Raw genomic sequence first — 12,774 nt, forward strand, 5'->3', positions numbered from 1 at the left:
GAAGACAGATGGACATGACTTTTACTTTGCATGTTATTATTTGGCTGGGAAAAAAATAAGAACATACATTCTTGCCCTACTGAGCATAATTCCTTCCATTAAAGTTAATAATTCAGAGCTACGTCTAAAGCTCCGTGGGGGCTTTTCCTTATGACCTGAACATTATTTACTGTAACCTGTCTGGCATATACCATAATTTGCCAAGGGCAGGTAAATTGTAACTCTGAAGAAATTTGCCCCAATATAAATTAGTAACATTTTAGGATATTTCCTCCCAGGTATTTTCCTTCCATGTACATATTTAATAGTTTATATTGTATGATATTGGGTCTTCTTTTCACATTGTCCTGTCTTCTTTGGTGGTTTCATACATTCTGATGGCTTTTATTACTATCTCTTAGGTGACAGGGAGAAAAGACCTACTCGGAAAAAAATCTCAACTTCAAACATCAGATTTCTCTGTCCCCATATCCCAAACCTGCTCCTCTGCAACCATTTCGATAATCACCTGTCTACTAATACTAGATACCTGTCTACTAACACTAGATACTCAGAGTCAGTCATAACTATTTCTGCTGTTTCCTCAATTCTTCTACAGCTGTACCCTTAGTCCATTCATGCTGTTATAAAAAAAATACAATAAACTGGGTGATATTATAAACAATAGTATAAACAACAGAAATTCGTTTCTCGCAGTTCTGGAGTCTGGGAAGTCAAGGACCAAGGCATCAGCAGATTAAGTATTGGTGAGAGACCACCACCACCACCAGTTTCCTTTTTCACAGATGGTACCTTCTCACTGTGTCCTCACAGTAGAATGGGACACTTTTATCAGGGCTCTCATGACCTAATCACCTCCGAAAGGCTGTACTTCATAACAGCATCACCTTGGGGGCTTAGAATTTGAACAAAGGAATTTTGGGGAAAACGTAAATATTCATAGCATAATACCATGTGGTTCATTAGCAAATCGTGTCCAACTACATGCCATATGCATCTAATTGTTCCTTCCTCTCCATGTCCACTGCCACCACCCTAAATTAAGCCACTATCCTGTCTGGTCTTCTCCCAGAGTTCTATTGGTGTCTGTGATTCCACCCTTACCTTGCTATGGTATTTTAATGGGCTCACAGGTCCTGCCTATCTTGGCTTGCTCATTTTATGTCCCTTAAATCCCTTTCACTATGGGCCTCTCTGCATACATGCCAACCTCTTTCCTTCCATTTGTTCTTCTTCTGAAAGGCTTTTCCCTCAGCTCTTCCCACTATTTCTCTGATTTTCAGTCACCTCTTCAGATGTATCTTTCCTGACGACTTAATCAAATTTGGTCTCCGAAATACTGTTTACTAAAACATCTAGTTTGCTTCCTCCCTAGTAGTAACCACAATATGCAATTATTCTGTTTGTTGATTATATGTAATTTTTTCTTTATAATTTTTAGAGAAATTAAAAATTTTTAATTTGTATTTTTTTCCCTCCACTAGTAGCATGAGCAGATAAAAAAATACCCTCTTAAATTTGAATTTCAGGTCAACAAATAACTTTTCATATATGATATTTGGAACATAAACCAAATAAAAGTAATTCAAACTTAAATGAAATTCAAACTTAAATGGCTGTTATTTTTATCTGCTAAATCTGGCAGTCTTATCCAAGAGGCTGCCTGGCCCTAGTCTCACTTGTTCTGGGTTGTAGTCTCAAGGCCTTGCCTCTAAGTTGAGGTGTTCAGTAGTAATTCTATATGAATGAATTCTCTGCGTGCCATTCTTTATGTTTTGTTCTCACCTGACATTTATTTAGCAGAATGTCACCCATTCATTAAAAATTCTTGCTTAAGAGAATTTTGGTAAATATATGTGTATAAACATATACATATACACATATATATATTTGTCTCAGCTAACCTTTGTTTTCTGTTTCTTCAAAATTGGCATAATAGTATCTAACCGTATCTCATTGCTTTTATTTTTTTTTCTTTTATTCGTATGTGCATACAATGCCATCGCTTTTAGAATTAAAAGTTTATGGAAAAGTAAAAGTGAAATTTTGCACCGTGTTTGGCCCACTAGGATGCTCAATAAATTTCACTTCTTTATTAAATGAAGCCTGTGCACCATTTTAGCAGAAAGCAAAAACGCGCCTTTGAGGAGCACGGGTGGGGGCAGGGAAGACGGTTAGAATCGGGCGCCGGCTGGAACGCCAAGAGCCATGGGAAGAGGGAGGAGCGACAGGTGAATGACACAGGAGACAGCCAACCAAGAGACTGGGAACCGCTCCCCCTCCCTTCGCGTTTCAAATTCTAAGCTTCGTTTCCATCCGGGTTCTTCAGCCTCGTTCCCGGGTAGTATAAAGTTTGCTGTCTCCTTTGTTCGCCCTCGTTGCGCAGTAGTCCTAGCGGCTTGTCTGTGGTGTTCCGGGTCCCGGCAGCAGTCACTCGTACTGAGCTGCTTGGAAGACCCCGTCGGCGAGCTCTTTAGGAGCTTGAGACCGTCGCCACCCTCTCTGGTATGTGTCTCCTTCCCTTAGTTCGTTTTTCGAACACTTCTGCCACGTTAGAGCTTGAGGTTTTCTCTCTGGAGATGGGGGTGGCGGGCGCCATTTTAAGACACACAAAGGTGCCGACCTACTTTAAAGCTGAGGGGGGGGGGTCGAAGGAAAACACTAGGGGGTCCGTTTCGTTGTATGCGTTGAGAAAGTTTGTCGCCTGCGGGAGTGGGGGCGGAGGTCGAAGCTTTGTAGGCTGGAGCGGGTTGAGGAGCGACCGCGCCACCGCGGTACCTGCTTTAGAATGGTGCTGGGTGTAACGTCGGGCATGTGGACGTGTATGCGCGTTCCTTGTTCATTGGCGGCCCTAGAAAGGAAGCCTTTTGGATTTTCTCAGCCAGTGTTATTAAAAAGTTAGTTCCGCGACTGGTGTCGGTTCTGGGTTGAATCCAAGTGTCGCCATTTTGTCTTTTCCACGCGGTTTTTAATGACGAGTCTTAATTAGGCTCCGCCGCAGTCTTGGGTGTTAAGATTTACATTGCCCTTCTCCGTTCCGTTATTTAATATGAAACGATGTTGGCACTTTGTTTTATTTCTTAAAGTCAAATAGAAACCTTTTCAGTGGGTGGGGAAGATGCGGCATAACTTGGTTGAAACTTCAGATTTGTGCTCCTACTTACTAGGAATCCTATTGAGAAAAAAAGCCATTAAAAAGGGGCTAGGTGCTAAGGTCTTGCATCTGGCCAGTGACCTTGAATGAATGGGTTATCTTTTAAAACCCATCACTGCGGGGGTGGGGCGGGGCAACGGTTGCGATAAGTAACAGAATCATTACCTAGATAACGAATCTAGGTTTAAAACAAAAAAAAATTGTGTTTTTCAAGTGTTAAGTGCCTGTTAATTGATTGAAAACAGCCAAGAGAGATTAAGGGTAATGGTGAAAATTATGTTGGCCCTTTTAACCAGTTTAATGTAAATCGCACTATTACTGAACTCAGTTTAAATTGCTTTCCTACTGTGTGAGGCTTATCGGTGTCTTTTGTTACTAAAAGAATAAAGGGTTTAGTAAAACATGAGCCACTATTAAGGTGTCAGCGAACTTTGGGAACTTACTTAAGGGAGATAATATTATCTTTTAGTAGACTATCATCTGCTGAAAAAAAAAAATGGTTGAAGCAGATCGCCCAGGAAAGCTCTTCATTGGCGGGCTTAATACAGAAACAAATGAGAAAGCCCTTGAAGCAGTATTTGGCAAATATGGACGAATAGTGGAAGGTGAGTTAATCAGAAAGCACATGCTGCTTTTATTGTAATTAAAAGATATGCGATGATGAATTTGAATGCACTGATCATCTGACATGATAATGTATTTTGTCCTCTAAGAAGTTCTGAGCTTTTTCTTCATACAAATTTACTTCTGTTATTTCGTCGGAACTAGTCTAACGATATTTCTTCTTAATCTGCCTTTTAGTACTTCTGATGAAAGACCGTGAAACCAACAAATCTAGAGGATTTGCTTTTGTCACCTTTGAAAGCCCAGCAGATGCCAAGGATGCAGCCAGAGACATGAATGGAAAGGTGAGATTGTCTGAATGACACCATGCTTCCTAGTGAATAAAATAATCGGGGAAACAGTAACAAGTCTGGCCCAGGGCAGCTCTAAACTTTTTATTGTTTTGAGTGATTACCTCTCCAGAACTTTCTTTTTTTTTTTTCCCCAGTACTGGGGGTTGAACTCAAGGCCTTCACCTTAAGCCACTCCACCAGCCCTATTTTTGTGATGGTAGGTTTTTTCGTGATAGGGTCTTGTAGGTACGAACTATTTGCCTCAAGCTGGCTTGGAACCTCAATCCTCCTGATCTCTGCCTCCTGACTAGGATTACAGATGTGAGACACCAGCGCCCTTGACACATTGGTTATTAGTTTTTTTTTTTTTCTTTTTGATAAATTTTTTATTAGGATATATTCATTATGTTGGGGATTCATAGCGACAATTCCAATTAGACTTATATTGTACATTATGTTGCCCCCATGGTCTCCCCCCACTCAACCCCTGCCCCACCCCCTTAAAGCAATTGCAAAAAGATTTCTTAGTTCTGTTTCATATATGAAGTTCATCTACCATATACTGTCACTTTAATATTCCTTCACCCACACTCCCACTAGTATCCCCACACACACACTGTACCTATTTTACAGTCCTGGTTTTCATTACTAACATGTAAGTTGATGTTCAAAGGGGCATCTCAAAGTATGCCCACTGGGTATACTTTACTTTGGTCTGTTCAACCTCTTGCATTACTCTTGTTACCCCTTTACAACAGTTTTTAATACCGGTTATTGGTTTTGATAATAAGCTTGTACCACCTTATGCTTTGGTTCAGGTTATCAGTATCATTCTTACTTAGGTACATGTTTAAGTGAATGGAAAAGTGTAGTTTATAGAAATACTATTTATAGTGTTTTTCTTTCCTACTTGGTGAGTACAACTTAGGTATTTTGAGTGGCCTTTTGGTGTGATAGTGCATAGTTCCTTTTTTAAGTCTTGATATTTTGATATTTTAATTGCTTTTTTTTTTTTTTTTATAAAGTCCTTAGATGGGAAAGCCATCAAAGTGGAACAGGCCACCAAACCATCATTTGAAAGTGGTAGACGTGGACCACCTCCACCTCCAAGAAGCAGGGGTCCTCCCAGAGGTCTTAGAGGAGGAAGAGGAGGAAGTGGAGGAACTAGGGGACCTCCTTCACGTGGAGGACACATGGGTAAGGACTTGGGTGACCCTGAGTTGTTTGAAGTTAGGAACTGCAAACCCACACCAGGGTATATTCTTTCCTTGAGGCTTTGTTGAAAGGCTCAGGCCTTTGAAATTAAGAACATTTGCTCACCTATTGAAGTGGAAGACTTAAAAGGAAAATAATGGAAGGCCTCCTAAGTTATAGTATTAATTTAAATGATGGACCTACATTATTATCTAAGTAGTTCATTCTATAGAAAAGATATTAAAGAACAATTTCTTTTTGATAAGCATGGGTTTTTAATATATGAAAGTGAAAGTGTGTCTTTGAAGTAACTTTAGGGCTATCTTTTTTTCCTTTTGCTGGGAATCAGACCCAGGGCCTTGTACATGCTAGGCAGTAGCTTTGCCAATTGAGCTATGTCCCCAGCTCTGCCCTTCATTTTTATTTTCCCAGTCTATATAACTTAATGCCTGGTCTTGTACAATTGAAATCTAAAGCTAGGCTCCCCAACTAAGCAGAAAAGATGATTGTATCCTTGATGAAGCAAAGAATTGGTAGTTTTTGTTTTGATTCTGTGTTAATATATTTTCTTTCTATTCTAATATAGATGATGGTGGCTATTCCATGAATTTTAACATGAGTTCTTCCAGGGGACCGCTTCCAGTGAAAAGGGGACCACCACCACGGAGTGGGGGTCCTCCTCCTAAAAGATCCGCACCTTCAGGACCAGTTCGCAGCAGTAGTGGAATGGGAGGAAGAGGTAAATGTTGCATGCATGCATGTATATCTGCTGCCACCATAATTCGAAGATTTGAGAGGTAACTCCTAAAAATGATGCTTAAAACTGATTCAGTGGCTGGCGGAGTGGCTGAAGTGGTTGAGCATCTGCCTAGCAAGCATGAATTCAACCACCAGTACCTCAAAAAAAAAAGATTTGGATATCAGACAGTCTAGTAATGCAATTAATGAACACTGCAAAGAAGATGTGAATAGGAAATTCTAAAGAAAATTTTTGGTTTACTTCCCATAACCTGAATGTCAGTTCACATTTTAACTTTTCTTTGGCTAGATTTTTTTAAATGTTCGATTTTGTTTTGTTTTGTTTTTCTTTAAGCCCCTGTGTCACGTGGAAGAGATAGTTATGGAGGCCCACCTCGAAGGGAACCCCTGCCTTCTCGCAGAGATGTTTATTTGTCCCCGAGAGATGATGGATATTCTACTAAAGACAGGTAATAGATTGCAGTTTCTTCATTAATAATTGATATGGAGGAATAGCAAATCAGGCATAATCCCAACTTTTATTTGTATAGCTATTCAAGCAGAGATTACCCAAGTTCCCGTGATACAAGAGATTATGCACCACCACCAAGAGATTATACTTACCGTGACTATGGTCATTCCAGTTCACGTGATGACTATCCATCAAGAGGCTATAGGTAAGTGACTTTCTATGCTTGATTGTGGAAATTTGCTGTAAAAGTTGACGTTCTGGGACTTAAAAGTTTCTTTTTAATTTAGTGACAGAGATGGCTATGGACGGGATCGTGACTATTCAGATCATCCAAGTGGAGGATCCTACAGAGACTCATATGAGAGTTATGGTAAGATATTGGTTAAGGGTCTTGAATATCACCAGCTTGAGTTTTTAGGTTCATGAGCTGGTTTAATAGGCTGTGCGTGGTGCTTGCTTTTGAAGGGACGTCTGCTTGCTTTTAAAGGGGTAACTATCAGCTGGGCTTTTTTCCTAGTTTTGTGAAGGGCTTTTTTTGGTTGTTGTTTTTCCTAAGTTTATTTTTGTTTTGTTTTGTTTTTTGGGGGGGGGTTTGAGGCTGTTTGCTTGCTTTGGAGGGGATTTTGCTTGCTTAAATTGGCAGCCTTATGTGTTTTCCCCCAACAGTGAAAATACAATTTAAAAAATTTTTATTAACAAGATCAAATATTTACCATTGCAATATGAAGGAAACTCTACAGTTCACAATTGCAACTTATCACTGGAAAGTGGCTGAGTGTCTACTATAAAATAACAAGCGGTCTGGAATATCCTCTTGAAATACAATACACACCGTCTTCAGTCTTTTCAAACAAACATTAAAATGAATCCATTTCCATATCTCAGCAGATGAGCAAATCCCTGTTGTGGCCAGCAATGGTAGAGTTTAAAACTTCCCAGTTGAGAAAGTAAACTTAGAATACAAGAATTCTGTAAGTTCAGATTTAAATGTTGTATATATACAATTTATAGTGTTGCCATATTACCTGACCATTGACCCTGCAGGTAACTCACGTAGTGCTCCACCTACACGAGGGCCCCCGCCATCTTATGGTGGAAGCAGTCGCTATGATGATTACAGCAGCTCACGTGACGGATATGGTGGAAGTCGAGACAGTTACTCAAGCAGCCGAAGTGATCTCTACTCAAGTGGTCGTGATCGGGTTGGCAGACAAGAACGAGGGCTTCCCCCTTCTATGGAAAGGGGGTACCCTCCTCCACGCGATTCCTACAGCAGTTCAAGCCGCGGAGCACCAAGAGGTGGTGGCCGTGGAGGAAGCCGATCTGATAGAGGGGGAGGCAGAAGCAGATACTAGAAACAAACAAAACTTGGACCAAAATCCCCATTCAAAGAAACAAACAAAAAAGTGGAAACTATTCTGTCATAACTACCCAAGGACTACTAAAAGGAAAAATTGTGTTACCGTTTTAAAATTTCCTGTTAAGTTCTCCTTCATAATTTTTATGTTCTTGTGAGGGAAAAAAGTTTAAACATGTTTAATTTTATTTGATATGAGTTGCTTTCAACAAGCAGATGTTAAATGTGTAAGACTTGACTTGTACTAGTGTTGTAATTTTCCAAGTAAAAGTGTCCCTAAAGACCACTTTCTATCTTAATTTTTCCCAATAAATGAGGCAAGCAATTCTAAGATCTTCCACAAACATCTAGCCATCTAGATGTACATTGGTCTCCATTGAGAGATGAACCATCCTTCCTGTACAGACAAGCTAGCTGTTAGAGGGTGGTCGGGGTATGCTACTCTAAATGATTTCAGGTTGTCTTCCAACTGAAATCTCATTGTTCTCAGTCTATGAAAAACCTGAGATCAGATACCTATGTGAGGAAAGTGCTATTTCACCCAGTAAACCCAAAAAAGCAAATGGATAATGCTGGCCATATTGCCTTTCTGACATTTCCTTGGGAATCTGCAAGGACCTCCCCTTTCCCCTCCCCCAATAAGACCATTTAAGTGTGTGTTAAACAACTACAGAATACTAAATAAAAAGTTTGGCCAAAACCAACCATGAAGCTGCAAACATGCTTGCTCTTACTGTTTCAAATTTTTGCAACTCTGTAGTGTTTCACTTTTAAAGGAACAGCTTGATTGCAAAGGAGAAAATAGATAAGCAATGAAGTTATCTCCAACTTCCTAAAGGCTTATGACTTCTAAAAAGTGAATCTATCAGCATTCCACATCAGATTTAAAGCATCAAATGCCTGTGAAACAGCAAAGATGGTAAGCAAAGCAAACTAGTTTTATCGTCTAAGTCGAAATTGAACACTTACCTTCCTCATAGTACAGTGAAACACACTGTACTTCATGGCAATGGAAATGCCTTCTAGATTTAAAAAAAAACTTTTGGAAAAACAAATGTTCAATAGCATATTAGAAGTCCTCCAAATTCAACACATGGATTTTTTAAAAGCATGTATGACACTTAAAGGCCTTATACAGCTGTTTCCCAATAGCAGTCAGGGGATGGGAGGGGGTATTTTTTTTTTTTAAGTATTTTTGATGAAGACCTTTAGACATGCTTCATGTATTTGAATATTTTTTTTCCTCAAATTAGACTTTTACTCAATATAAGAAATGGCTTAGGTTTGGGGTCCCCCTCTTTTACCCCTATAAGCCATTGCAAACTTGACCTTTAGTTGGATGCCTGACTTGTTTTTAGTTCTATGAAACTACACTGTATGGAGAAAATCTATTGCAAGTGGTCTTTAAAAAGCAAAACCTGAGGCAGCATGACCCAGGTCCAGCCATGAAGTTGAAAAAGATGCTCTTGAATATAGTAAACTTGAAGACCTCCAACTAAAAATCCTTATACTTCACTTTTCCTTCAAATAATGTTTTGTCCGTTCAACTTATGGATTTAACGTGGCAGTGCACCATTGGAACAGAATGAGAATCCATAAGCCATGCAACTTAACCATTTAAACCATTCCAGTCCATCCCAAGCCAGTGAATCTTCCACCACTTATGAGAAGTAGTAGAACATGAAATAATGCATTAAGCTGCAAGTCTGAACTAGCCTTTTCTTTCTGGAAAAGAGGGCAGTTATAGGCAAATGTTACAAGAACTTCCTTAAGAGAGATAACTAGTTTTCATCTATTTAATTTTTGCAGGTTGAGCACTATGGTCATTATGCTCATGGAATGCTGATGTATTCACAGTAGATTAAGCTGGCAGCAAGAGAAATCAAATGCTAAGGTAAGTTTGGGAAAGCAGTGACCTTTGGAGGCTTCAGTACTTAGACTGGCTGGCAAGTGTTTGTGTTTTTGTTTTCTGATCCTTTGTAAAAGGGTGTTTATGCTCAATTCTAGGAAACAGTTTTTTTCTATTAGGATGTATTTGTTGTTCAGGGGAGACTGATTGCTACAATTCCAAATAGGCTTATGCTGCATTGGTTAGATTGCCACCACCTCCCCCACCCTCCCACCCCGCTTACAGCAATTGCAAGAGGTTTCATTTGTCTATTACATACACATATATGAAACCCATCAACCATATTCCTCCATTCACCCTTCCTCCTCTCACAAGTATCTCCCCCCCCCATTGTACCTATCTTGTCCTGTCTTTCATTATTCCAGAATCAGTATTCAAAGGGGTTTCTCAATGTATTCCTGCTGTGAGTATACCTTGGTCAGTTCATTCCCTTTGGTTACTCTTTCCCTTCCCTCCCATCCCCCATTTTTCAACAGATTTCAATACATATTATATTTTCTACCTGCACAGATGAATGTATCGATATTGTTGATTCTTGCCATTCTTTTCCTTTCCCTCCTCCCCCTAGTTCGAGTAATTCCCACTATGACAAACATGTTCTCCATATAAGTTTGTATATGATCATGTTTGTTTTTGTGTATATCTTTTGATTTCTTTTCCACCTATGAGAGAAAACATGAGGCCTTTTGTCTTTCTGAACCTGGCTTACTTAACATGATGTCCACCAATTCTGTCCATGTACCTTCAGATCACATGGCATCGCTCCTTAAGGCTGGATAAAACTAGGAAACACTTTTAATGTGTAACACCTGGCATGTCCATTTTTGAATGTGGAGTGGGAACAGGTGTATTTCTGTTAATGCCCCAGTTAGCAATATTAACTGTTTTGAACCAGGTGCTGTTATCTTTGCCTATGAGAGAGTTCTCTTGATGGGATCTATACTGTTAATACCAAGCTTGCTAGAAGGTCAAGCCTGCTCATTTCCATAGCCACATCATGAATTGACTGGCTAGTCATACAGTTGCCACTGCAAAGTTCTCAGTTTGAGTAATCTGATAAATTTTATTGGCATGATGATGACATTTAATTTTAATGTTACAGAGATGATGCTAATGAGTGGCTGCCTTTTCTCTTTTTTTTTTTTTTTCTTTTTTTGTGGTATTGGGATTTGTACTCAGGGCATCCTGCTTCCTATGTAGGCACTCTACCACTTGAGACATACCTCCAGACCTATGCCTGCCTTTAATGGAAATTACTTTTGTTAATGAAAGCAACAAAAGTATATTTAAGAATTTAGGGGATGGATTACTTTGCACTATAAAAATACCTTGTAACTTGATACCATGCTTTCTTACAGAGTTGTTGAAGCAGAAGAATGCTGATTGTCAATAAGTCACAACAGTTGCATAAGCAGTGCTCATCAGAATTGGTTTGGTTGGTTTGGTGCAGGCAATAGATTATATTTTTGCCTTCCAGGGTTCTTAGGGATCTGAGGGAGGCCTCAGTTGGTTAACACTCAACTAGGGAGTGGTGGTTACTTAAAATGAAGTGGAGAAGGGGAAACAAATTGGTAAGTGGAGATACTTGGGAAATTCTTGTGGTTCTGGTAGATTTTATAGCTTTGGCTTTGGTTTTTTTTAAAGCTAAAGTCATGAGGGGACAACTGAAATTTAGAGCTAATTACCACTGAGTATCAGAAAGTTGAATTAGTTGCTGGGGCTGTAACTTATTGGTAGAGCACTTGCCTAGCATGTGTGAGGCCCTGGGTTCGACCCTCAGCACTGCAAAACAGAAAGTTCAATCAGAAAAATGATAGGAGTAAGTGGTAACTTTTTTTTTAATCCAGTGGTGTCTGATTTTCAGCAAGTAAAACATTCGATGTTAGCTTATCAGAAAAAAGTTTAGTTGTACAACAAAACTAAAGGGGGAGGAGTTAATACCAGGAAATAAAACATAGCTGGAAACATTGCTAAGATAATGGAAGGCAAGCTTGAAACTGGAAAAAAAATTCAGACACTTACTTGATTACTGTAATGTTTTGTAAGCCTACCCCATATTCCCAGTCTTGGAAACAAACCTTGGTGTACAACTCTAGTTACTGCTTTGGAGGTTTATAGTATTATAAATACTAATACTGGAAACAGATTGAGTTGTTGGGTTAGAGGAACCAACTCAACTTTGGGGTTTTTTGCATAGTAGTTAAAAGTATTACTCTTATGTTTAACTTTTGTGATTGGGGAAGATAATCCAAAAATGACTCTAATGAGAGTCATATGACTAATGGGTCATATTCCTAATCACAGACCATGAGCGTATTGACCAAATTTTAGTAGTTGCACTTGAATAGCTATCTTAGCTCAAGCCTTCCATAATCTTATTACTTGAGTAGGTGCTTTTTTGAGGACCTTTTGGCTCTTGAGATTTTTCAATTACTTGCATATAGTGTAGAATAAAAGACTTAATTATAGTAAGTATAAATACTAAATAAGGTAAGGGGTATACTTAAATAACCCAGACACCTGTTGGACAGTTTATAGACCAAGGAGGTGTAATTCTACTCCCAATGGAAAAAGAGTTGGTCTTGAATCTTTATACTGATTGTAAAAGAAATGGTAAAATGTTTTTCTTCTTTAACTTGAACATAGAACTTTAGGTATTTAGATAACTTCACGTTTTGAAATGTTTTGTATCGAAACCTAATAAAACTTTAACATGTATACTTTTGTGACGATGGGTTCTTTTTTCTTCATCTTTTTTTTTTGAAATGAAGTGTATTTGGGCTTTAAGTTTTTTCTTAAGTCTATCCCCCAAACGAGTTCTGGGTGCACTACTGGCACTTGCTCCAGTGGTAAGGGAACATCTAGAGTCACCAAGGTGACCTTTACCCATGACAAGGCTTTATTGAGGAATGCACTTCAGATACATGTTAAGATAATCAGATGATTTCATTTAATCCTCACCTAAAAATTATATGTGAGGAATCACACCTAAGAAGTAGGAAACAGTAACAATTTGGTTGTGGCCATGAATCCCAAACAGTATGGGCCAAAGTT

At 39.0% G+C, this 12,774-nt stretch overlaps 1 protein-coding gene and 1 non-coding gene across 3 annotated transcripts; both read left to right on the forward strand.

Annotated features, from left to right (window-relative positions):
• Positions 1-2,347: 2,347 nt before the first annotated feature.
• Positions 2,348-12,438, forward strand: Rbmx (RNA binding motif protein X-linked). Of its 2 annotated transcripts, XR_002213101.2 has the most exons (10): positions 2,348-2,505; positions 3,624-3,759; positions 3,956-4,062; positions 5,076-5,247; positions 5,831-5,983; positions 6,338-6,452; positions 6,534-6,659; positions 6,742-6,824; positions 9,621-9,705; positions 11,079-12,438. XR_002213101.2 is itself a non-coding variant. In XM_074063962.1 (9 exons), exons 2-9 carry the CDS (start codon positions 3,651-3,653, stop codon positions 7,807-7,809), a joined length of 1,176 nt encoding a protein of 391 aa, XP_073920063.1. In that variant the 5' UTR covers positions 2,348-2,505; positions 3,624-3,650; the 3' UTR covers positions 7,810-7,919. The 2 variants fall into 2 exon arrangements, 1 of the variants encoding a protein (XP_073920063.1); XM_074063962.1 differs by lacking the exons at positions 9,621-9,705; positions 11,079-12,438 and adding an exon at positions 7,499-7,919.
• Positions 3,809-3,880, forward strand: LOC141420119 (small nucleolar RNA SNORD61). The gene has a single exon (XR_012444808.1). It is a non-coding gene; the product is annotated as a small nucleolar RNA SNORD61 (small nucleolar RNA).
• Positions 12,439-12,774: the final 336 nt, after the last annotated feature.

The sequence above is a fragment of the Castor canadensis genome, chromosome X (assembly GCF_047511655.1).
Source record: "Castor canadensis chromosome X, mCasCan1.hap1v2, whole genome shotgun sequence".
Lineage (NCBI taxonomy): Eukaryota > Metazoa > Chordata > Mammalia > Rodentia > Castoridae > Castor > Castor canadensis.